At 42.0% G+C, this 27,400-nt stretch overlaps 1 protein-coding gene and 1 non-coding gene across 2 annotated transcripts; one reads left to right on the forward strand and one right to left on the reverse strand.

The window, feature by feature from the left end:
* LOC114550541 (NXPE family member 3) lies at positions 1-27,400 on the forward strand. Its single transcript, XM_028571350.1, has 7 exons — positions 1-13; positions 4,605-4,636; positions 20,629-21,045; positions 22,201-22,496; positions 24,424-24,494; positions 26,569-26,763; positions 26,847-27,400. Exons 1-7 carry the CDS (start codon positions 1-3, stop codon positions 27,398-27,400), a joined length of 1,578 nt encoding a protein of 525 aa, XP_028427151.1.
* Positions 9,243-9,314, reverse strand: trnap-agg (transfer RNA proline (anticodon AGG)). The gene has a single exon. It is a non-coding gene; the product is annotated as a tRNA-Pro (tRNA).

Here is a 27,400-nt window from a genome sequence, read left to right on the forward strand (position 1 = left end):
ATGGACCACCTACGTACACCAGGCACCTGAGAGCCCTGGAACCACAGCATCAAAGACACTTCAGGAAGATTGTATAAATCAAATGTATTTCTTAGATATTACATTTTTGGCTGTTTCACTTCATCAGGTATGCTATCAAAACATTCTATCAAACAGATGGCATACTACATGTTGACAAATGAACTCCTCATTACCAATAGCCTGTTTTATTATTAAGTTATGAGGCCATTTTATAGTCTTTAAATCAATCTATTCTGTATAGTTCACAACTTTCAGTGGTGTAGTGATATTTTTTATTAACTTACAGAACGCTTTTACTTTATTCGCTTATTTTCATAAAGTGCAACAATATAATAAAGTACATAGAGTCCAAGATGTTTTATAAAGTTCTGTGAGATGATCAGCTGCATCAGTTCTGTGTTTCACAGAGAGTCCATCTTCCAGGATACATCCATCCATCCATCCATCCATCTTCGTCCGCTTATCCGGTGTCGGGTCGCGGGGGGAGCAGCTCCAGCAGGGGACCCCAAACTTCCCTTTCCCGAGCAACATTAACCAGCTCCGACTGGGGGATCCTGAGGCGTTCCCAGGCCAGGTTGGAGATATAATCCCTCCACCTAGTCCTGGGTCTTCCCGAGGCCTCCTCCCAGCTGGACGTGCCTGGAACACCTCCCTAGGGAGGGCGCCCAGGGGCATCCTTACCAGATGCCCGAACCACCTCAACTGGCTCCTTTCGACGCAAAGAGCAGCGGCTCTACTCCGAGCTCCTCACGGATGACTGAGCTTCTCACCCTATCTCTAAGGGAGACGCCAGCCACCCTCCTGAGGAAACCCATTTCGCCGCTTGTACCCTGGATCTCGTTCTTTCGGTCATGACCCAGCCTTCATGACCATAGGTGAGGGTAGGAACGAAAACTGACCGGTAGATCGAGAGCTTTGCCTTCTGGCTCAGCTCTCTTTTCGTCACAACGGTGCGATAGATTGAATGCAATACCGCACCCGCTGCGCCGATTCTCCGACCAATCTCCCGCCCATTGTCCCCTCACTCGCGAACAAAACCCCAAGGTACTTGAACTCCTTCACTTGGGGTAAGGACTCATTCCCTACCTGGAGAAGGCATTCCATCGGTTTCCTGCTGAGAACCATGGCCTCCGATTTATAGGTGCTGATCCTCATCCCAACCGCTTCACACTCGGTTGCGAACCGATCCAGTGAGTGCTGAAGGTCGCAGGCCGATGATGCCATCAGGACCACATCATCTGCAAAGAGCAGCGATGAGATCCCCAGCCCACCAAACTGCAACCCCTCCCACCCCGACTACGCCTCGATATCCTGTCCATAAATATTACAAACAGGATTGGTGACAAAGCGCAGCCCTGGCGGAGGCCAACCCTCACCTGAAACGAGTCCGACTTACTACCGAGAACCCGGACACAGCTCTCACTTTGGTCATACAGAGATTGGATGGCCCTGAGTAGAGACCCCCCTCACCCCATACTCCCGCAGCACCTCCCACAGTATCTCCCGGGGACCCGGTCATACGCCTTCTCCAAATCCACAAAACACATGTAGACCGGTTGGGCATACTCCCAGGCTCCCTCCAGGATCCTTGCGAGAGTGAAGAGCTGGTCCGTTGTTCCACGACCAGGACGGAATCCGCATTGTTCCTCCTCAACCCGAGGTTCGACTATCGGCCGAACCCTCCTTTCCAGCACCTTGGAGTAGACTTTACCAGGGAGGCTGAGAAGTGTGATACCCCTATAATTGGCACACACCCTCTGGTCCCCCTTTTTAAAAAGAGGAACCACCACCCCAGTCTGCCACTCCTTTGGCACCGTCCCAGACTTCCACGCAATGTTGAAGAGGCGTGTCAACCAGGACAGCCCCTCCACACCCAGAGCCTTGAGCATTTCTGGACGGATCTCATCAATCCCCGGGGCTTTGCCACTGTGTAGTTGTTTGACTACATCAGTGACTTCCGCCTGGGAAATCGACGACAATCCCCGTTATCCTCCAGCTCTGCCTCTAACATAGAGGGCGATTAGTCGGATTCAGGAGTTCCTCAAAGTGCTCCCTCCACCGCCCTATTACCTCCTCAGTGGAGGTCAACAGTGTCCCATCCTTACTGTACACAGCTTGGATGGTTCCCCTCTTCCCCCTCCTGAGGTGGCGAACAGTTTTCCAGAAACACTTTGGTGCCGACCGAAAGTCCTTCTCCATGTCTTCTCCAAACTTCTCCCACACCCGCTGCTTTGCCTCTTTCACGGCAGAGGCTGCAGCCCTTCGGGCCCTTCGGTACCCTGCAACTGCCTCCGGAGTCCTCCGAGATAACATATCCCAGAAGGACTCCTTCTTCAGTCGGACGGCTTCCCTGACCACTGGTGTCCACCACGGTGTTCGTGGGTTACCGCCCCTTGAGGCACCTAAGATCCTAAGACCACAGCTCCTCGCCGCAGCTTCAGCAATGGAAACTTTGAACATTGTCCACTCGGGTTCAATGCCCCCAGCCTCCACAGGGATGCACAAAAAGCTCCGCCGGAGGTGTGAGTTGAAAGTCTGTCGGACAGGGGCCTCCTCCAGACGTTCCCAATTTACCCGCACTACACGTTTGGGCTTACCAGGTCTGTCCAGAGTCTTCCCCACCCCCTGACCCAACTCACCACCAGATGGTGATCGGTTGACAGCTCTGCCCCTCTCTTCACCCGAGTGTCCAAAACATACGGCCTCAGATCAGATGAAACGATTATGAAATCGATCATTGACCTTCGGCCTAGGGTGCTCTGGTACCAGGTACACTTATGAGCATCCCTATGTTCGAACATGGTGTTCGTTATAGACAATCCATGACTAGCACAGAAGTCCAACAACAAACAACCACTCTGGTTTAGATCAGGGAGGCCGTTCCTCCCAATCACGCCTCTCAGGTGTCTCCATCATTGCCCACGTGTGCGTTGAAGTCCCCCAGCAGAACAATGGAGTCCCCACTGGAGCCCCATGCAGGACTCCAGTCAAGGTCTCCAAGAAGGCCGAATACTCCGAACTCCTGTTTGGTGCATATGCACAAACAACAGTCAGAGTTTTCCCCCACAACCCGCAGGCGTGGGGAGGCGACCCTCTCGTCCCACCGGGGTAAACTCCAACACAGCGGCGCTCAGCCGGGGCTTGTGAGTATCCCCACACCCGCCCGGGCGCCTCACACCCTGGGCAACTCCGGAGAAGAAAAGAGTCCAACCCCTATCCAGGAGTATGGTTCCAGAACCGAGACTGTGCGTGAGGTAAGCCCCACCAGATCTAACCGGTAGCGCTCCACCTCCCGCACCAGTTCCGGCTCCTTCCCCCACAGAGAGGTGACGTTCCCACGTCCCCAGAGCCAGCGTCTGCCGCCCGGGTCTGGTCCGTCGAGGCCCCTGACCTTCACTGCCACCCATGTGGCATCGCACCCGACCCCAACGGTTCCTCCCACAGGTGGTGGGCCCATGGGCTGGAGAGATGGGAGCCACGTCGCTTGTTCGGGCTGTGCCCGGCCGGGCTCCGTGGCAAACCCGGCCACCAGGCGCTCGCCGACGAGCCCGCCGTCTGGGCCTGGCTCCAGACGGGGGCCCCGGGCTTCCTCCGGGCAGGGTCACTCCATCTCTACCTTGCTTCTTCATTGGGGTTTTTGAACCATTCTTTGTCTGGCCCCTCACCTGAGACCACTTTGCCTTGGGAGACCCTACCAGGAGCACAAAGCTCCAGACAACACAGCCCTCAGGTTCACAGAGACACACAAACCTCTCCACCACGATAAGGTGATGGTTCACGGAGATACATACAGTACATCACAAATTAGATCTACAGGACAATAAATATTTGAGAAGAAATACAGAATGCCTGAGAGCCTTATTTCATTATGATTTATATTTTCAATTGTCCCCTGTGTTATCCTTTACATAAATAAAGACAATTCCGGCATAAATTGATGCACAAAAAGGTGCATGGAAATTCAACAGAATGCAGGTCACTAAGTGTTAAATGCTAACGATTTTCTACCCCAGACCCCCACATCAGGTCTCCTCAAATTTGTTAAAATACATCCTATGCTTTTGCAACCTGTTCTCTTTCCGAACTCGTAAAATACAGACGCTTGGGCAGTGGCTGTCGGCGTCAGATACGACACAAAAAGCGCCCCTCAGCGTGTGTGAAGAACGCACATAGACAGTATATAATGGACCAATAGACCCCGTTGCTCTGGACGGAGACCAGTGAAGGCTATTAGAAACACTTTTCCGGTGATGGCCAGCTTTACTGCGCAGCCTCCAACTGAGAGAATGTGACGTGAGCAACGTGTCTGAAAGTTGTAAGTCTTCTGGTAGCTGTGCCGAGAGAAATCTCAATCATTCCCAATCTTACAGATACGGAGAGTGTAGGTGTATGTAAGGAGATAACATGGGCACAGGCTAATTATTGCTAACTAACATGCTAGTTAACATTAGTAATTAAACCTAAACAGCTAATGTAAGTCGAAACTGCCTGCGAGCTTCTCCTGTACTATACGGTAATTCCTCTACTATGCGACAGTAAGTCACTTGGTTATGACACAATCGTTAGCTTATTTTTACAAAAACGTCTGCTACGGAGCCATAACGTGAGGTACAAGGTAATGGAGCCTTTTATACATTGTCGTGTTTCTTTAGAACTAAACAACGGACAAATAGAGTCTTCAAACATTTCTGATGTAAAGTTATTCGCAGTCAAGTGACGTAAAAAAAAAAATGGCGGTCAGCGGAATGCTAACAGGAGGTGATGGCCAGTTAGCAACAAAATGGCGCCATGATGGCTCGAGTTCTGAAGCGAAGCTTACCCCCTTGGAACGCACCGGGCAGAGCAGCAGCTACACGGCGCTTGAAGATGACGTAGTATTAAGAGTGATAACGGTAGCGAGTAGTATGAAAGTCTGAAATTCTGCTTAAGGTGGGTGGTTGGGTAACCTAACTGCGCCAAAACGCCAATAATCCCGACCCAGCGCATTTAGATAAAGCGTGTTTAGATATGACGCTAAAGGAGACTTTTAACAACGCCAAAGAGGCACCTGACCAAGCGTCCGTATTTTACGAGATGGAAGTATGAATGTGTTGGCCTTTGGGTTGCCAGGCCAGCTGGGATCAGGTCAAATGTTTGTGCCATGTGACATTGGCCTGGAAGCTGGCACCCGTTTGGCCATTAAAGCACTTACCTAACCTCTGTGCTACCAACCCCCAGGCTGCCCACCCTAATATTGCCGGCTAGAACCAGCCCTGCACATACACCACTTTCACCTCGCACACACAATGCAATGGTATAGGTTAAAAAACATGTAGAAGCTAGGCGATATTTCAATCTGCTCTGCTTGCATGCTGTCTATTGTTCACCGCACGGTTTTAAACTGTTGTAGTTGACTTTATTAGAAATTTGCGTGGAAACCCGTTACCTTAAACGGTTAAAGTTTTTGCACAAGGGGACACTTAACAGGTCAAGTTGTATTACCATAGAGCGGTAAGTTGATGCAGTAGACAAATCAAGTTTACTATAGTAGACATTACTAAAAAATTACAGAAGTAAACTTAAGTTATGTTTTTTCTGGAGTCATGTTGTCTAAAATAAGCATGTTAAGTCAAACATGCAAAGACACATAACAAATAGAAAACATTAGACTACTTAGCACTACTAAATAAATAATATGTTTACATAAATATTGTTTTTCTTTTATGACAGTATGATTTTAAGAATAATGTATTTCAATACATTGGTTTCTAAAAAAACAGAAAGGAAAACAATCAACATAAAACATTGAAATATTCCAATGTACTGTCCCACATGGATAGTTTATCTCAGGAGACAGTTTTACTGCATGTTAGTGATGTTACCCGTGAACCCCCTTGTTCGAGGCATGTATCGAAAACATGAACCAATTTGGAATGAAGCTTTGTATCGGAGCTTGATTCGTTTTGGGATAACACACACCCACGTGACTGCTTCGAAGTTTAATTCAAAAGCTGCGCGAGCAGCGCGACACAGGGCTGGGGTTGTTGCAGTAGGAGAGTCAACAGAGTCAGGAGAGTTATAGTGAATAGAGAGAGTATTATAGCCAGTAGAAAGTTCATAGCGAGTAGCCTAGTTTATAGTGAGTAGAGAGTTTATAAAAGAGAGTTTAGAGCGCCTTCTGCACTGCCTATCTCACCTATTTGGCTGAGGAGACAATGTTGCTCTAGGCTACGTACTCAATATAATCACAGAAATAAGTGTGTGCAATGTGTTCTTCATTCATTTCCCTCCCAAATTGATGTATTTGTTTACAAACACAAGACAGTTCACAACCAAAATCCTAACTTTATAGTTCTTTTTTTTTTTTTTTTTTTTTGGCGGAGAAGGCAATTACATTTATATTTAGGCTATGGAAGGTCCCACATATTTATGTCATTATTTATTTATCAATTAATTCATATTCAAAATGTATTCATCTTCAACTCTAAAGTAGAGTTTAGATTCTCTGCCCAAGCCCGCCAGACTTTCTGGCCGGGCCGTTATTTTCCGCCACTATCCTGGGCCGAGCCGGGCCGGGCCCTTGATCAAGCTTTTGTGTTTTATACTATAGCCTAATTGGGTGGGGAGAAAGCTATGTTATAATCAGAAATAGGAGAATTACCTTTGAGGAAGTTTGGAGGAAAGTCGGAGGTATGGAACCATTTTAAACAAGTCGTGGTAATGACAACATATGTGTCGGCTTTGTTGAGGGCATTAAGTGCGGCACGCTGTCGCCTATAGCAGCAAATAAAACGGGGACGTGGATGATGAAGAGACACATGAAGCAGGCTCGCCGTGGCAGAAAAGATGATAGTCAGCCGTCAACATCCTCTTTTGTTACTTCTCCAAACAGGGCGAGGCAAGCCCTCACAGAGAAATACGTTGAGTTATTTTTTTTTTTTTACGTTTCTTCATTCAGATCCATTTGCGATCCGTTCCATTCTGAATAAACAAACAGCGCAGTTTACATGCTTCGTCCTTGTTGCATTATTCATTAAGATCATTTTAAACAGATTTCTTCAGTTCAAACAATTCTGAATTGTATGAGAACGTCAGACGTATTAAAAAAGTGTCGGGTTGAAATCGGGCTCATGATTCCAGTTAATGTATCGGGCCAGGCCGGGCTCGGACACAACGCGCACGGGCTCGGGTTGGGTCGGGCTTACTCTAAAGACATTCATGACTAATAACTGTGAAACAGTTAGTGACACAATGCTATCCCTAACTTCACCACCAGATGTCCTCAAAGAGTTCTGAAGCTTCGAGTAATGAACCTTTTTTCGATACAATTGGCTTGAAAGCTTCACTGCTTCAGAACGCTTCAGTTCGCCATCACTAGTAAACTGAAGTTTCTCAAGTCATGTTGTTTAATAATATTGACTGGCTTATACCTATCTATACTACAGAAATAACTAGTCTAAATATGTTTGTATCCTTATGACAACCTAATTTCAAGAACAATGTACTCAGCACATCAGTTCCAATAAAACAGAAAGGATAACAATTCTCAGACTGTATTTTCCATTGTGCTCTGCAGGTATATTAGACCTAGGTCTACATTGCTGCCCAGACCCCATTAGTTCTCCATCCCACCCCCAGGTCTTGGTCATGGTGCAACAATAAATGTAGACTAACATGAAGACTAAATCAACCATACAAAACTAAAACCCAGATTACATGAATGCACACCTAAAAAAGTAACAGAACATTATTAAAACACACTTTAACTAGGACAGAAAACGTTCAGAACATGTTTTTTTCTTCCCATGAGCCTTTGCAACGCATCAGGCAGAGCACTTCCAATGACCCCGCCCCTCCCATACAGAAACTTAACATCCTAAATTATCTCTGCCTAAACTGATTATTACAAACAACTAATGTGATTCAGTAATGAATATGGTTTTTCAACAAAACATTAAAGAATTAGTTGTGACCATTAAAAAGTTTAATTACAACTAAATCTGGTTTTCAGTGTACAACCACAGCGCTACTCTGTAAATAGCAAATTTTTTTACAAACAAAGCTTTTTTTGTACTCTGTCTTCATTTGCCACGAGTCTTGAAATTTGGACAAGATCTTGTAAAACTAAACAAGCCATCCTCTCCGCTGGAGCTGTAAATCCATATAGCTTAATCATAATCTTAATCATATCACTTAATATGCACGTGAATGACGTCATCGTCATGTTTGCCTCTTCATTCTAAACTTCACTCAGTATTTTGATATCAGGAATATGATATGTTTTATTAAGAATAGTTCAGGGAAATGTCCAGGGAAATATTATGACATTGCTAATGTTTGTTGGCACTAGCAACCTGCTGGTGGTAACTAGTTATAAATAATGCAAAGGCTTTTACTAAAAAAGTAACTAAGTAACATTTACTTTGAGTACATTTTAACTCTTGTGTTGTCCTCACAAAGTTTTTTATATCAGAACTATGGGTTTATTTATTTTAATTAAATTTTTGGGGGTCTTTTCCCTTTATTATATAGTGACAGTGGACAGATAGGAAAGGGGGAGAGAGATGGGGGATGACAAGCAGCAAAGGGCAGCAGGTCGGATTCAAACCCACGCCGGTGCAAAGGACTCAGCCTACATGGGGTGCACGCTCCAAATTGCCCAAAAATATGTATGGAACCCATACAACGTTCTTCACAAGTAAAGTTAATGATTACTTCAATTGCATTTTGGGTGTTCTATTCAATTTCATAGCATGTGAAAAAGCATGTTTGAATGGTTTCAAAACAGTATCCTGACTAAACTTTGACATAAACCAGTCTGTAAAGAGCATCATTGAAAATGTTTGCAAATGTGTTGTGCGTGAGAAAAAGCGTTGTATGTGCATGTGTGAGCTGAAATTGTTGTATGTGCATGCTTTTCATGAGTGTGTGAGTTAAAAGTTGATTATGTGCATGCTTTTCATGTGTGTGTGGGGTAAAAGTTGATTATGTGCATGTATTCTTGACATATGGCCTAAACGGCACCTCATACAGAGAGACCGTCTGGACTATTTACGTGACAATGATTGTGGTTGTTATGTACTTGATTGCAGAAGTGTATTGCTCATTGGCTACAGCGTTGTGTATTTGCTTTACACTTACGGTAGCTGTTTAGATTTCTGTGACAGTTAGGGGATAATAGCACTATATGGATATGCTGAAACTGACTGTCCTGGCCTCTTAACTCACCGGTTAAAAACTGCGGGCTCGTCCGGGATTTGAACCCGGGACCTCTCGCACCCTAAGCGAGAATCATACCCCTAGACCAACGAGCCGACCTGTTGGAAGGACGTAATTGTACAGATCTCAGACCTGAAATCAGGCGCCTCAAACTGCTGATGTGGCAACTTGGGGCTCCACGTTATCTAGTCCAACAGCTCCCTCTGCTGGTCACCTTTATATGTTCATCTCACTGTAGATGACATGCAAAACTGAACCCTGGCTATCACCTGTGATACACCAGAGACTATTTAGAAGAGACATGCCACTTCCTCAATCCTCAATACAACTATATAAGGAAAACCCGTAACGGAAAAGATGGCGGTTGTATGCACATGTCCCGCCCCTCCCGCTGGAAAGCCAATCATCTGCTTTTTAACAGTCAAGTCGGGAAACATTTAAGCCTATCATCTAGCATGCGCACAGTTGAGGTTTTGCGACAGCGGAGACGATTTGGCGACAGCGAGTTGTGGCGTAGTAAAATGAAAGCTAAATGTGTATTTGGGTTGTTGAAAGATGGTTGCCTGTAGTGACCTTAACCTCCAGACTGCAGTTTACCTGCTGACAGTTAAGATTTTAAACTCAGGTCATGCCAGCACTTCTCATCGTTTGTGCTTATAGTGAGTACATTTCCTTTTCTGCAAACAGGACTTACACTGTATGAAGTAAAGTGACAACAAGTTCCAGTTAATCAGATGTTTGATATGACTCCTTCTGAAAACAAAGGAATCTAACATTAATTAAAAAGATGCTTTCATCTAAAAGTCTTCAGCCTCTCTTTCTCGGCCAGCTTTTCCGTCTCTTTTACACTGTGCTGGCAATTCTTTTTAATTCTCAGTACAAACTTTTGCAAAGCTTTGTCTCGTAAAACAGGTTCTCTTCTCTTTGTTGAAGCAGCCTTCTCTTCATTATGGTTGGTGATTTCTGTCTGTCCGCCTCTTTGCTCCACACTGAAATATCTTGACAACTATTAAACATGAAACGTTATACAGACATTCAGGTTCCCCTCGGGATTGTAATAGCTTTGGCAGGGCTTTCAAGTCCCACGCATTGGGCGTGAGACACACGCATTTCAACCTGTTCACACGCTCACACGCCACACCTTGTATTTCTCACGCAGAGAAATTACCAGGATAAGGCCCACCAAGTTGCGCTGCTATTTTTAACAGTGGAACAGGTAGAGGAATCAAGTGAGTTCCCCATAGAGTTCAGAACGCCCTGCCACCACCCGCGGTGCTGCCATTGGGCATTTTAGGTCCGGGGCTGCCCGTTTTGACCCAAGAAAGCTTTGAGTGAAAGCTTCTCAGCCAGTCAGCGGCTTCTACCCCATGTGTGGTCTCTTAAAGTGATGGTTCGGAGTAATTTCACCCTAGGGTCCTTTGCACCATGACCTCGAGCCAAACACCCCCCCAGAAGCTTTTTTCACCTGGGTCGAACATTGGGAGAGTTAGCGTAGCGTAGCGTAGCGTAGCGTTATCAGCTGAATAGCTTAGCGCAGGGGCTAATGGATGTGAAGTGTCTCTTTAACATTACCCCACTAATAATGCCCGAAATGATACCAAACGTCTACAGTAGTACAAATAGGTTATGTACTCATAAAACGATGGATTGGAAAGTTTGTAAGTACACCAGAAGTTTATGTAAATAACACTTGCCTGCTGGCTTCTGCTCTCTGCTGTTGTTGTTGCTGCTGTAAGACGAGTGCTTAGGGCCGTCTACAAATTACAACACCGAAAAGATTTTTTAATTTAACTTCTTTTTTTAAAGTAAGTGCTGTAGTATAACTAGCAGGAGACAAGTAATAATTGAGGTAAGTTTGGAGACATTACCTTATTTAATCATTAAATTAATAAGTATTTTTGTTGTATCTCTTTTCGGTGTAGTAATTTGTAGACAGCCCTAAGCACTCGTCTAACTGCAGGTAGCAGCAGCAGCAGCAGAGAGCAGAAGAGAGCAGGCAAGTGTTCATAAACTTCTGGTGTACTTACAAACTTTCCAATCCATCGTTTTATGAGTACATAACCTATATGTACTACTGTAGACATTTGGTATCATTTCGGGCATTATTAGTGGGGAAATGTTAAGAGACACTTCGGATCCATTAGCCTCTGTGCTAAGCTATTCAGCTGATAACGCTACTCTACGCTAACTCTCCCAATGTTAGACCCAGGTGAAAAAAGCTTCTGGGGGGGTGTTTGGCTCAAGGTCATGGTGCAAAAGACCCTAGGGTGAAATTACTCCGAACCAACACTTTAACCCTGCCCACAGGCTGCATCGTCACCAGCAAGCGATCCAATGAAATGAATGACGTTTACGCGCAAGCTTTTCAAGCAAGCTCAATGAGACAGACCCAGAATGTAGCTATTAGCTAATATGAAACGCAAAGCGAAGCAGCTTGTTTTCATTTAACAACAGCAAGAAACACTCCGAAGAGCAGGAGGAGGGAACTCCTGCCATTTAGTAACGCGCTTACAAGTGACGAGTGATGATGCTCGGCCGTAGCCTCGTGAGACCATCCTGATCTGGCGAGCTCCAGTTTTCCACTCGCAGATCAGTCTGGCATCTTGAGATAGAGAAAATTTGGAGCCGTTAGCCAAACGACCGGGCCAATCAGCGTTGGTTTTGACGTGGGTTAGGTGGTGATAGACCGATGGTTTATCCAATCAGCTAACCAGTATTTTCAGACAGCGCGCTCGCTAATGCTTTTTTTCTCTTGGATCCTTCTTTTGGAATATGGTCCGGGAACCTGAAATGGTGCCTTTTATTCCTAAATTCTCTTTACACAAACGACAAATCTCCTTTACCGACATGTTGCTTGCATGCTGAGCTAACGAGCTATGCTTTGCCTGCAGCAGCAGGGGCGGGCTTGTGGTTGTATTTTCATACGCTTCGTGGATCTGATTGGTTGATTTGGCCCGTCTATCACCAACATAGGTGATAGACAGATGGTTCATCCAATCAGCTAAGCAGTATTTTCCGCCCCTTCCCAAAAGTTCTCCAACGGATATGCCGAGCAAATGCGAAGCAATCCATCTGGCGGAGTCAGGTTAGCTCGGCCGCCCTCTCCCCATCAAGTCCTCCTGTAGCCCCCCCCTCACACCAGCAAGGCAAGTAGTGTCTTAACGTTATTAGTGTCTGGCTGTCTGAATGTAGGGGGAACCGGAATACATTTTTTTGTATTATTTTAACTGGCCCATTTAGTTTTCTGGGGGTTTTCTGAGGCCCACCTAAATCCTGGCGCCGCTAGTGCCTGCCACGCACCGGCTGAGTGAGTACGGATTTTAAGTTGCAGCTTTCGTCGCTGTTTGTGACTTTGCCTAAGATTGAGTGACAAGTGTACTCCGGTGTACTCACTCGCCCTGTTGTTTATCTGGTTGCCATGACTTTGCGAGTGATGACGTCCTGTCACTGTTCCAGTTGAGGGGAGAGAGAGCGTATGACAGTTTGCTTGAGTTCAGTAGAGCAGGGATCTTCAACGGGGGGTCCGGGACCCCTAGGGGGTCCTCAGAATCAAAGCAGGGGGGCTTCCAAATTATTGTTAATTTTCAAAAGTTTTTTTCAAAATTTAAAAAGTCCTAACATGAATCCAACATATTATTAGCAAATATATATCCCCACTGATGATAGGCTATCTGGCCTATAGGAGAGGTAGTCACTAAGGCCATCCACATATACAGTTAATCCTAAGGATTAACTTTGCCACATGTATGTTTAACATGAAAATAAGATTTATAAAAGCATGCCACCATTATTAGGCTATTTGAATAGCTTGGTATTCAATGCAAAAAAGGCGCTAGTGCCCTAAAAAACCGAGGAAACACAGCTTTTGCGCCTATTATTATTATTATTATTATTATTATTATTATTATTATTATTATCATCATTATTCTTATAGCTACATGTTGAATTGGCTGCAGGGCTACTCTGACAGTTTTATATTTTTATAAAGATACCCATTTTATAATAGGCCTACCCATAATACTTTTATAACAATACCCATAATAATTTGGAATATTTTTAGTTTTCTCTTTCCTTTTATTTTTACTGCACAACCTCCCGGCCCCCATTGTAAAAACATTTTGGCCTAGGCTATTTCATTATATTTTATCCAGCACAAAGAAATGCTGAATTTAATAAATATTTTTTTATTTGTACGAATTTATGTGTCATTTATCAGATCAGACCCCCATCCCCACCCAAACACCTGCTGCCAAAATCTCACTCTGAATTCTGTTCAAAACTTGAGAGCCCGGCTTTGGTGATCTTCTGACTTTAAATCTAGCTCCATCATCAGGTCAACATCTGAATGTGTCCAATTCTTTGATTTAGGACCAAACATCTGCAGAACTAATTACATTCAAATCAGTCATCAGAAATGAGATGTTACTTTCAGTTTCTGGGGTTTTGGGACATTTGTGATTATATTTTTTTATTTGTTGATATGTATTTGAGACAATTTTTGTTTTATGAAGGTAAACAGAGCAGAGAAAGATCCAGTGACTAACTCACCAACATTATTTGAAGTCTGACTCCAAACTGAGACGTCTACCTTAAATAGAATTTTTTCCAACAGAAAATGCCTTATATATTATGGATAATTAATTTGTATATTGTATAAATTGTAAACATTAATGTAATTAAGCGTTGATTTTAATGTTAGGAAACTTTATAATCAGGACTACAATTTAAAATAAAGGTTGTTAAGGGAAAAATGAAACATGAAAACACGCAGTTATTGATAAATTGTTTCTTTTTCTCTTTATTTGGATCAAATCAGCTTCTACAAAGTGTTTGCTGGTCTTCATGGCTCCACACACACCAAGTCCAAATAATAAAACAATTTAAAATGAAACATTATCGGCAAAAAAGAAAATTGCTATAAATGAACCAAAAGATCTGAAACTAAATGAAATAATTGTGCGAATGAAAAGGCGTCGACAACAGAAACAAAAACCAGATTTTCAAACTGAATAACAATAAAAAAAGTGTAGAAAAAATAAAAAAGGTATCTGTAATAATTAGACAGCAGGAAGACAGGTGGGGATTAAGATGTTAAATTCAGTGATTTTTTCCTTTTAAGAAATAAACAACATCATGAATATAATCATCTTCTTTATCTCTAGATGCTCTGTTCCATTGTCACACACAGCTTCACTGGTAATATCTTCATTTCATTAGTAGCTAAAAGGTATGGAAACAGCCTCTCTTTGAAAATGTGTGTGTAGGTGTATATGTGTGCTTTAGTCTCAGCATCAGAGAACGACAGCTTTCCTCTGTTCCAGTCCAGAGTCACTCTGAGCCTCTCGAGCTCCATCTTAGAACATGGACTGCAGAGTATACACCATCACAGGCCCCCATTGCCCATAATCCAGACTTTGTGTCTCCCTTCCTATCGGCAGACTCTGCGAACACACCCACGTCCCAGAAACAACTGTCTTTAACCTCGACATCCCAGCTGTGAATCCCTGAGGTAAAGCCCTCAGAGGTTCACTGGTAGGACCAGGCTATAATACTATTGCAATTTGGAGAACGTTAGTACAAAGTAAGTAGCCTAATACAGCTCCTCAGACAACTTTTAGGGAATAACAGCAGAGTAAGATGTGATCACACTGCTGGCAGGATGCTTCTAACAAGTTGCAGCAACAAGGTGAGATGACATGCAACTGAATAAACTTGTTTCTTTATGCAACACATCAGTCAGTCAGGTCCACAGCTGTGGTTTCCTCTCCACTCCCAGAAACCAGATGCGCCCCGTGGCAAATAGGGGTTAATCAATAGCTCTGCTTAAAAACTATATTCAATTTTCAATTCAAATTAATTGTAGTGTCAAATCATGTCAAATAAAGTTATCTTAACAGATTGAGTCGGTCTAGACCACACTCTATAATTCACAGAGACCCAACAATTCCTACAAGAGCAAGCATTTGGTGCAGCAGCGGTGAGAAAAAACTTATTTTAAACAGGCAGAAACCTTGTGTAGTGTAGGCTGGTGAATAGAAGAACGCCTGAATGTTCAACAAGTGCAGTTTAATTCAACAGTAAGCATTTACATTATTACAACACTTCTTAGTAGCAAGCATGGTAGCAAAGCACTGTACATTCAGTAGTCACTCCCTTCTGAGTCAGCACAGAAGAACAGATCGAAGGTAAGACTATAGTTGTGCTATACTGTAGAACTAAACAAAAATATAGGCTACCCATATTTCCTAGATAGCATTGGCACAGAATATTGTGAAGTTTTACTTAAGGCACATTAAACATGTAAACAGTGCAAAAGTGTGTAAAAGTGTAAAACATAAGAATTATGTAGTGACCTACAAAGATACAGCTACATAAATACAAAAATGTCAAAGGTTTGTATGGGTTGGTATGAGTCAATGATCACACTGAATGTAAGAGACTGCATTTAATCCAAATATTCGACCACCGAGAGCCAATACAGACCAGGGATAAAAGTGAACTGAGCCACTGAGCATTCTGATTGGATAGGACAGTACACAGTATGGTGGCTCATAACAAACAAACTGCATAATCATTTAACCAAATGATCTACAAAAAGTGTTTGTCATACAGCTAAATACATGAATAAACAGTGGTTAATTTCATATCTGGGTAAATGCAATGAAAACTACATCTCCCATAATCATTTGTTTTGATGTGACATAGGGTACCCTATTTGTATCTGAAAAGCCCCTCATGTCATGTGTGATGAATGCTGTGAGGTCTCAGCTATCTTCATAGAGGGCCAGCTGGTAATATGCATTAGCCAGATCAATTGAAGAGAACACCTTTGCACCTTGTAGGTTTGCAAACAGTTCATCCACATAGAGCAGGGGGTAGTAGTCTGTACCTACGGATTTGTTAGGTTCACGGTGATCGGTGCACATTCTTATCCCACCAGTTTTCCATCCTGTGACTATTATAGGTGAAACACAGTAGTGATGCATCAGTCTTTTCAATGACGCCAGCTTTCAGCAAGCGATCCAGTTCTGCTGATACAGAAGCCCTTACAGCAAAAGGCAGTGGTCATAGTTTTTTGACATACAGGTTTGACAGTATGGTCGATTTTCACCTGATGCACAAAGCTGTGTGCACATCCGATGTAAGGAGCAGCAGGGATGCAGAATGCAGGTGTAGAGTCTGAAGTCAACACAGGACCAGGAGGAGCAGTGGACGGAGGTCGGACAGTATTGCCTTGAATGCAGATGTTTATTAAGGCAGCCATGAGATCTCTTCCTAGGAGAAGGGTGCCCTTCTTTACCACAAAGAACGTGGATGAGGAGGTCATAACTCCTCTACTCACTGTGACGTGTATGCATCCAAGCACAGGAGTTATTTTCCTTGTGTATGTCACCAGCCGACTAGTAGGTGGGACCTATCGTAGATGTGGTGTGGAAAAGGGGCACTGCAGAGCCTGTATCCACAACTAGTCTAAGCTCATTGGCAAGGGAAGCAGATGTCCTGACAAGGGTCTCTCAAGTACAGCACAGTCAGTGTAGACAGTTCTATCTCATACACATCACTGGTTTTGAGTCAGCGGCAAACACATGCAAAATGTTCAACTTTATTACAAGATTTACAAGTTGCCTTGGCTGCATGGGCACTGACGGAAATTAGCTACATGTTTGTCCGAGCTGCGAGAGGACATAGCACTAGCATGGCAGCCTTCTTTGGGCGAGTTTGGCGTTTGTATTTCTTATAAATGGGGCTGTACAGCTTGCACTGCAACACTGTCAGCTGCTGCAACGTTTAGCTTGCTGAACAGCAGATTCCACTTGAGTTAGAATTGTAACTGCTGTAATTTGTAAACTTCAATAATCTTCAATTAGTGATAAATGAATGTTACAGAATTACAAAATAATGTTTTATGTTTCCGCTTTACTCATCTTCCTCTGCACGTACTGTATTCTCTCCCTTTAATTCGAGTGAATGACTTGTAAACATCAGTAATTAACTAGGGTGTGCGTGCATGATGGCATGTGGCTCTTTAAAAAGAGAACATCTATTGTTTGACTCTTGTATGAGCGGTTGGCCCTACCTGCAGGTAAACAGAATGAAGGTGAGATCAAGCAGGACTGGCCAACACTGCATTTAAGCAGTCAGCCGTGTCTATTTTTACTTATTCTCTTTTGGGCTCTCTCTCTAATATTCCAATAGGCTTTACTAGCAGGAAGATTGAGTATGAAATTAAGAAAAACTAGTTGAACTGGGTATGAAATTAAGAAAAAAAAGTTGAACTGGGTTGCTTTGCTCAGCTGTTCCTGAGCAAAGCAACGTCTTAATGCTTGATATTTATAATTATCTTTTAGGCCTTTAAGGAACCCACTGCGGACAATTACATTTCAGCAGTGTTGGGGATCTACTTTGAAACTGTAATTTCTAAACTTCAATACTATTAACTGATGAATGAATGTTACAGAATTACAAAATAAAGTTAACTTTTCATTTTACTCATCTTCCTCTGTCCGTACTGAACTTTCTCTCTCTTTGGTGAGTCGAGTGAATTACTTACAGACATCAGTGTAATTAAACCTTGTGTTGTCTTCCCATCGACCATGAAGTTGCTGTCCGTCCGGGTCGCTTTTTTATGCTTTTGCCGCTTTTTTTGTGATGATGATGCATCTTTTATTTAAAAAAAAAGAAGTGTATTAGCAAAGAAAGGCCTTAAAATGATAAAAGGAAAAGCAATCAATCCTGAATGGAAAGAGAAATAAAGGGAAATGTCTCAGTGCTATTGAGTCGTATTAATTCCAACACTTAGTCAAGTATTCTGCAATGATTAAAACTCAAGTAAGTATATAGTTGATTATTATATTCTTCAGAAAGTACTTTTCAATCACTCAACGGTTACAAAGTGATCCATGTCTTTGTTAAATGAAACAGAAAGAAACACTGTCACTAACCCTAACTCTTACCTAACCCTGACCTACCTAATCCTTACCCTAGCCTTAAGCAACGACCATGGAGCCAGTGATGGCTCTGTGTCGTCCTGTTATACCGAATTTACTAGAAATTTTACTAGGACTTTAGTAGAAATTTGTGTAAAAATTAACAGAGCGGTAAATTGATGCAGACAAATCTAGTTTATATATATATATATATATATATATATATATATATATATATATATATATATATATATATATATATATATATATATATATATATATATATATATGTATATGTAGTCATTCCTGAAAATCATTAGTTGGTTATCATTAGTAGTCATTACTGAAAATCATTAGTTAGTTATCATTAGTAGTCATTCCTGAAAGTCATTAGTAGAATATTACTTTTGTTGAAATATAATAAATATGTAACTGTAAGTTAAACTACTGTACTCAATACATTAGTTCTAGTAAAACAAAAAGGATAACAATTCTCAGATTGTGCTCTGCAGGTATAGTTATCTACCTCAATGCCCAGACCCCATCAGTCCTCCCGCCCCCCCAGTTCCTGGTCATGGTGCAACAATAAATGGAGACAAACATGAAGACTAAATCAACCATACAAAACTAAAATCAAGATAACATAATGCACACCCAAAACATTAACAGAACATTATTAAATCACACTTTAACTAGGACAGAAACCATGTAAAACATATAATTTTTCCCATGAGCCTTTGCAGCGCTTCAGTGCAGAACAGTTCCAATGACCCCGCCCCTCCCATACAGAAACTTACCATCCTTAGTTATCGCTACTTCATATGATCCGTTCGCTGCATACTTAAGCTGATTATTACAAACAACTAATTTGATTCAGTAATGAATATGGTTTTACACAAAACATGAAAGAATAAGTATTGACCACTATAAAGTTTAATTACAACTAGAGTTTACAGTGTATGTATGTACACCTTTAATGCAATGTCCACACAGAGAGGGTAGAAACCTGAACCCCAATCCTCCACCTTCTTCCTGTGAGGACTCACTGAGCCACAGTGCTGTCCTCACACTTAAAAAGGATGTGTTTGTATCACAGACTGGAAAAATGGACGCAGCAAATATGAGAAAGAACTTAGGATCCAAAAAAAACACAATTTCATACATGCACACAATTTCATACATGCACACAAACACAGACATTACTCGCACTAACAAAAACAACTGAAGGCTTTAATAAATGTATTCAAATGAATGAAAGTATCATTGAGGTAAGTAGGTGTCACATGCACATTTGAAGAGGTTACCTTTCCAAACAAAAGACACAAAGAGGAGGAAGAGTAAATCCTGCCTGTGTGTTCACTCAGCAAAGATAACATTAAATGTGTTGACTCAGACTTGAGAGAAGTTGATCCACAGGAGAATCATACGTTCTTCAACCAGTGGAAAATGTCAATGTTATTTCATGCTTTTATTTATATAATCATGATGAATGAGCTTGCCTTCCATAATAATAATTTGACTAAAGTTTTTTGTATCTGTATTAACATCACATTTAACTTCACTGATAGAGAACTAAAACATAATAACCATGTTGTAATTGTGTGTTTAATACTTTAACCCCAAGAAATTCAGCAAACAAATAGCTGACTATTTGTCTAATAAAGAGCCATGTGTTATTGGCAGTACGAAGAGGTGGATCCAGAAAAACAGTCGCAGAATTCAATTAAATTTGATGTTATCTATAGTGTCAAATCATAACAGGGGTTATCTCAGGACACTTTACAGATAGATTAGGTCTAGACCACACTCTATAATTTACAAAGACCCAAAAATTTCCATTTGCATTTGTGGCGAGGAAAAAAATACTTTTTACAGACAGAAACCTCGGACAGAAGCAGGCTCTTGGTGGCGGCCATCTGCCGCTGTCGGATGGGACACAGAGACACTGACACAGATATACAGAAATATGATTCATAATAATAATTATAGCTGCCACTAAACCAGTTTTTTGCCAATCCCTGAATGCCGTGTGGACTAGCCAGACACTCCTCCGCAGCGCTGTAGAGAATTTCCTGGGCGACTGGATTTAGCTCCGTCCCTATGATTGAACGTCTGATATGTCACACTATTTGTTTTATATGTCACTCTATTTGTTTAATATGTCACACTATTTGTTTTGAGAGATTTTCTCATTTAGCAAAACAAGTTGTCGGTTATTCCATTTAATAGCTATGCTACAGCCATAGACGAAGACTATCATGAGGGCCAGAGCTTGTATTAGAATTAGAAGGGTCTGCAGAACCGTGGTCCTTTTTCTGGTTTTGGCTGTCTTAATCCTTGTGCTACGTAATAAGGTGGACCTTATTTGACATGTTTAATTTCAGTCAATTTTCACTATATTGTTTTGAAATGTGGATTTATTTTTGCTTTATTTAGTTATTTTGCTTTCAGTGCATTTGTCTTTGTCACCATCTCCCTGCAGACCCCCTGGCAGTTTCAGCATAAAGTGAACTCCACCATCATCGCCTGCACCCTCCAGCCACTGTCCGCTAACGACGCTCTAGAAGAACGCCTCCTACTAGACTCTGTAGCTTGGCCTGAAATTCCACTTTTGCCGGCTCTCCTTTCCCTGGAGCATACAAGTGACCCAGCCCACAGCACCTTCACCATTCTCCCAGTGAGGGGAGGAGGACAGTGGCACGTAGGGGATCAGCTGGAGGTTATAATCAAAGTGTCGGATTTCCAGGGCCGTCCTAAGAAGTCTGGGGGAGACTTTTTACTCGTCCGGCTGCACAGCCAGAAGCTAGGTGCAGGTGTGGCTGGACAGGTGGTGGATCATCTGAATGGCAGCTACTCTGCAGTATTCTCTTTACTCTGGGAAGGAGACGCGCAGGTTGAGGTGATGCTTAAAACTATAATGTCAAATGTGATTTGACTGTAGGTGTTTTTAATCTTTCTTCTGACTGATTGTTGACTAAGCCCCCCCTCCCTCATTTACTATTGCTACACCTGTTAACTTTTGCTTCTCGCATGGCACATGTGCACTTTGTAATGATAATGGTGGCAGTTTACCCAGGCTCGTAGAGCAACACTTTGGCGAAGCTGGGTAAACTGCCTTGCCAAATACCAGTGGGATACAGTGCTGGCAGAGAACTTAAAGTCAGTATCACTGCTTTTCCACATATGAGGAGACATGCTCAGAAGATGATGGTTCTCTTTGGTATTACCTACATATATGAACAAACATTCAAGTTTAACAAATCCAGATACAGATCCCCTCTCACTGACAATCACCTGTTAGCTGTTCTTCGCATCTAGCTCAGACATTCAACCTGACTTTAGTGCACATGTTCAAGCCCAACACAGACTTGATTTCTCTCACTGAAAAAAACAAATGAAAAACTGCAAATGATTTACTTAGACTACAAACAAAATAGCAATAGCACTTTGTATGAAATTGATTAAATGCTGGTCTTTAAAAATGGCAAAACATGCACATTTTGTTCACAATTGCTTCTGTGAATGTTGATTAAATAGTGATAGAATAAATATTGGCATTTTGTATTATGCATGCTTCACTTTTACATTGCATAATCATAATATTTACTCTTACCAGTCACAGCTTTAAAAAAAAAAAATCATATTTACTGATACAAAATTGTGGCCCCATGGAAAATTAATTTCCCACCCAGCTCTAGGTCATATTGCCTGGTGCCAACCCTAAGTTTACCAATTCAAATTCTTTGTGATTTTAGAAATGGAACTCTTGTTTTTTTCAAACGTCTTTTTATTAAAGCATACGATTTAACATACATTTCACCTGTACATTCTGAGAATCTTTCTTTACAACTAATTCAATAAATCAAATAAAAAGTAAACTCAAAGTGGTACAACATTAAAACAAGGCAGAGCAAAATAAGACAAGTAACAACAATACAAAAACAACTGGAAGAACACAAAATGGAACGTTTTTAATTTCAGACCAAAGCAGGGTTTCATTTCCAGCCTCCAACTGTAGATTTTAGTGAAAAACTCTGGTTCTCTATCCAATCAGGTGACACTGGTTCACTCCAGTGAGGCTGTTGCAGTGCTGAACAGGCTGACCAGCGAACAGCCTGACAGGATTTACTTTGTGAGCCTCTTCCGCTCAGGCTCAATCTCTGAAACTACCATCTGTAACGCCTGCCTACGTCCAACCCAGCAGCCACAGTGCAACTACACTGACCTCCGTACAGGCGAGCCTTGGTTCTGCTACAAGCCAAAGAAGCTGAGCTGTGATGCCAGGATTGACCACGCCAAGGGAGGATACATACAAAACATCACGGACAACGAGAAGAAGCTCTTTCAAAGGTGAGGGAGCAGAGAGACAGGACACAGGCTGTTAAGATTCAATCTAAAGATCTTTAAGTTTAAAAGACAAATCCATCTAATCAATCTGAATCATACAAGTTGACTTTCATTAAGAACATTGGATACTATTGTCTGTTATTCATTAAGTTTTATTGTAAATGTACACTGTTATCCCAAATTACTTTATTAAAAATGTGTGTGGAAACCCGTTGCCTTCTACGGTTTAAGTTTTTACACAAGGTGAAACTTAACAGGTCAAGTTGTATTACCACAGAGCAGTAAGTTGATGCAGTAGACAAATCAAGTTTACATTAGTAGATAGACATGAATCTAAGTTATTATTACGTTGGTTGCTACAACAATCTCTTAATGCTTTGGCTCATGACCCAGTGACAGTGATACCGGGTTTATCTCACGAGACATCCAAAGTAGGCGGAGTTAACGTACGTAACACTGGAAATGCAACGATGCATCTGTAACGTATTATCTTATTGTAAATGAATGAGTTTCTGTCTGAGCAAAATATCCACTATATGACCTCCCGGTATAGCTAACGTACTATATCAGTACTATACAGTGGGCAATACAGCACCATATAGAAAAGAGCTTTACGACAGCAGGTGGGGTAAAAACACTACCGCTTTTGTCCAAAGAGGTCGCTAGAATCAACACAAACTGAAAGTTACATATAGCCACTTGAAGCTATAGTGGGTGGTTTCTGTCTCCCCCATGAGAAATTCTAAGTAATGACAACAATGTTCGGACACAGCACAGCAACATGAGCCACACTAGCCCAACGCAAGGAGCGCATTGGAACTGACTGCCAAGATAACTTATGCTACAGCCGGCCAAATTGAGAAAAGGAAAGCCACTGACCTACCTTACAGGTTCCAGACAAGGCGAGCGGAGGGTCTGAGTTTTAAACTGATTAGGTGTAATGTTTTCATAACCCAATGTGTACTTCTAGCTTTGGTTGCTCAATAGGCTACACACAACTACAGATTTGACCAAAACAAACAACCTAAGTCCTGCCTTTCACTTCCTGTCTTTTTATTTTGGAATTTTTAATAGAGTACCGAAATGGCAGTTTCACAGGATCTAAACATATTTTCGAAGTGGTAGACATGTGGCATAATTTCTAGCTACTTATTACAGTACATTGTGTTTTAATAACATGTTTTACCGTCTAGGTAGCAGCTTAGCCACATATATAGCCTGTGTTTGTATTGAAATAAGAGGCTGCTGCCGCCGGGAAAATTCCTGACTCTCCCGATTGCCACTCCGCTACTGACTCTGTTGTGAATGTGAGAGATAGCCATGCCCCCTGCTTTGCATATAAGAACTGGAAATAAATAGATCAATAATAATCAATAAATGTGGCATTAGGAAATAAAAGTTCACGGAAATAAATAAACGTGGACTTATGAAATAAAACCTTTTAATATATTTATTTAACTAATTGATTCATTTATATATGACTATTTACATTTATTTAATTATTTATGTATTTATTGCCTCATTTATTTATTTCATAATGTATTTCAAAGGCATATTTATTTATTTATTCATGTATTTATTTATTCATTTATTTATTTATGTATTTATTCATTTATTTAATATTGAATAAAACGGCATTCCATACAAAAGTGTTGACGCATCCACATGATACAAGCCTTCCATGATCGCCAAAAGATGCTACAACGTTCTGTAGAGAGTCATTGCACTCATTATTATTGCAGCTTAATCTTAGAAAGAGTGATTTTTCTAGAGTTTTGTGTAATGATTACCTTTCACCCAGTTTTTCCTGTTTTAATGCTTGCTTATTTTTTACTTAATGAAATTATTTAAAATGCCTGTCCTCCTTTGTTGTATTTATTTTAATGTTGTAGTGTGTGTAAGATATGTTTTATTGTGTGTTTTTCTTTAGTGGTGTCAACATGAAAGTGTACATTCGTGCTTCAGGACCTGCCAAAGTCACCGTATTGCCAAAAAAGACAGGTAAATTTGTACTACTGCCATCACTGAAGAATGTGCTGCAGACAACGAAAGTAAAACAGGTGGGAGAAAATGTGGTTTAAACTAAAATAAAGGGTAACTACCGTTTTTTTTCCAACCTGGACCCTATGTTCCTATGTTTTTGTGTCTAAGTGACAGATGGGAACAACAATTTTTGACATTGGTCCAGTATTAAGAGAGATCGCTGCAGTTGGCAGCGGTGAAACAAGCTACAATGTAAGTTAATAGGACAATTGTCCAGCTTGTATTTACCTTCACAAAAGTGCGCGTTTTGCCACTGACATGCTCAGATCAATATTCAAAGTGTCTGACAACATTATGGAAAGGATTTCTAAGGATGTCAACCTTTCTGTTAAAGAATAAGATCCTTTTTTTAAACATAAAAACATCTGTGAAATAGCATTCGCTAAACCCACCAGACTCAATGTAAATAAACCGTCATTTTAGCATCGTAAAATACACTTCATTCAAAGTCGACAGAAAGAAAATAAAACTGTGTAAAGCTGGTTTTGGTCATCTTTCCGCTTTTCCAACCATCATAACTCTAGTTTTGGTTGAAATAAACACATAGTTTACCGATTTACATGTGAAAATATGTTAGCTCTATACACTTTTAGTGGACCAAACTGACGGTGAACATTTGCCCCATAGGGTTACATTAGCCGGTCTGTGGCTGCTGGTTAAAGCATTCACGCTTAATACTGGACCAATGTCAAAGATTGTTGTTCCCATCAGTCATTAGACACAAAAACATAGGAACATAGGGTCCAGGTTTGGAAAAAACAGTAGTTACCCCTTTCTTCTGGGTAGTATTCTCCTGTAGAGAGATGTATTCAGCCCAATTTGAGAGGAGCTGTTAGCAGTGTATCTAGTAGGGATGTCCTTGAATAAAGAAATTCATATTCCCCTAAAAGTTGTATGATTTTTTTCAACTTATTGATTAGTTGATTTAATCGACCAATCCCTAAAACAGTTTTTTCCACAAAGAATGATGCAAAAGCACCACTTGAAATCTTGTTTTTACCATATATGTGCTCATAAGTTTCTTGGAAATAAGTCATTCAGCATCGAAAATCATAAAAAAAAATGACTAAATCGACTGAGGGAATCTTAGTCGACTAAGACAGGAATGACCTGTCTTAGTCAACTACTCAACTAAGAGTATCTAGTCCCTCAGGAATAAGGATAGTCCATAAGAGGGTTCCACAATCCCTTTCTATCTTGGTTTTTGTCTTTTCATGGGATTTGTTTAACAATAACAAACATTAAATAACAAACATTAAATAACCCCCACAGTTAAGCCACCTACACATGATCAGAGGTAAAACTGCGTGGTAGGCAGAGAATATTGCACGCACAGAGGCAAAGCGCAGCACAGGTATACCTCATCATTGTTTTTGGCTTTAAAGGTCAGCAGCAACGTAGTCTCGCATTGCCAGACCTTCCTCCACAGCGCTGTGGAGGAGGGTCTGGCTAGTCCACACAGCATTCCGGGATGGGAGAAAAACATGCTCTGGTTTATTGGCATTTCTTTAAACCAATCAAAATGGTCATGGGCGGTGCTCAGCGCCGAGTGGATCCACTATGACGCTGCAAAATAGCCTCGGGAAGGAACTTGTTTTGGTGGAACAAAAGTTGAAAAGTTGTTTTAGTCGAGCAAAAGAAAACTCAGATTGGACAGATAGTCTAGCTAGCTGTCTGGAATTACCCTGCAGAGAACTGAGGAGCAGTTAAGCATAGTCCTCATAAATCCACCGGAGGTTAGAATGTCGACACAAAGAAAGGGGAAGGTAATGGGACATCCAAAAACGGACAGCAGAATTTCTGGCAGAACGAGAGCAATCCCGGAAGTGGAACGTTGTGGATATAGACTAACGGCAACAAGGATAAAGTTTAAATAATTTGAACTTTGAGTGCAGCTTTTAGAGCCTTTTTTTAGCTTTGCGCCACGCTGCCCTCTACCCATAGGAAAACATGCCACAGCCAGCACAGAGTAGTTTTACCATGGATCAAGTGTAGGCGGCTTTATCCTTTTACTTCCTTTCAGGTCATTCAGAGATGAAGAACAGCAGTGTGAAGTGTGGACCCTCTGGCTATTACTACCAGGGTGTGTGGCGAGCACTAGGTGGCACCACAGTTCAACAATTTAACATCTCTGACATCAGTCAGTGTCTGAAACGCAAAGTGGTCCACATGTATGGGGACTCCACCATCAGGCAGTGGTTTGAATACCTCAACGCAGCACTACCAGGTAGCTGATTCACAGGCATTCATTGCAACCATTTGACATTGTTCCCACTGGATCTGAATCTGTTCCCTCTGTAATACTTTTAGATCTTAAGGAGTTTGACCTGCACAGCTCGAGGCAAGGTGGACCTCTCATGGCCTTAGACAATGCAAACAACATCTTGGTGAAGTTTCGCTGCCACGCTCCTCCTATCCGTTTTGCCAACATCCCAACCAGTGAGCTTCGCTACATTGCTAATGAAATAGATGGCTTACCTGGGGGCGACAACACTGTTGTAGTTTTTGGCATCTGGTCTCATTTTAGCACTTTCCCCATTGAGGTCTACATCCGGCGGCTGCGGAGCATCCGCAGGGCGGTGAAGCAGCTGCTGGAAAGGGCTCCGGGCATGGTGGTCATCATCCGGACCGCAAACCCCAAAGCTTTGACGCTTTATGAGACGATAACCAACAGCGACTGGTACTCACTGCAGCGTGATAAGGTGCTCAGAACCATGTTCAAAGGACTAAATGTTCATCTAATCGATGCCTGGGAGATGGTCCTTGCCCACCACCTGTCGCACAGCCTCCACCCACAACCTCCCATTATTAAGGCTATGATTGACCTTATCATGTCCTACATGTGTCCTCAAAAGGGTGGCTAG

This window comes from Perca flavescens, chromosome 23 (genome assembly GCF_004354835.1).
Source record: "Perca flavescens isolate YP-PL-M2 chromosome 23, PFLA_1.0, whole genome shotgun sequence".
NCBI classification, from domain to species: Eukaryota; Metazoa; Chordata; class Actinopteri; order Perciformes; family Percidae; genus Perca; species Perca flavescens.

Excerpts from the sequence above, each read along its gene's own strand:
- LOC114550541 (XM_028571350.1), top strand. Across the intron at positions 24,495-26,568 it reads CGTATTGCCAAAAAAGACAG|AGATGAAGAACAGCAGTGTG; the intron begins GTAAATTTGTAC and ends CAGGTCATTCAG. Across the intron at positions 26,764-26,846 it reads CCTCAACGCAGCACTACCAG|ATCTTAAGGAGTTTGACCTG; the intron begins GTAGCTGATTCA and ends TAATACTTTTAG.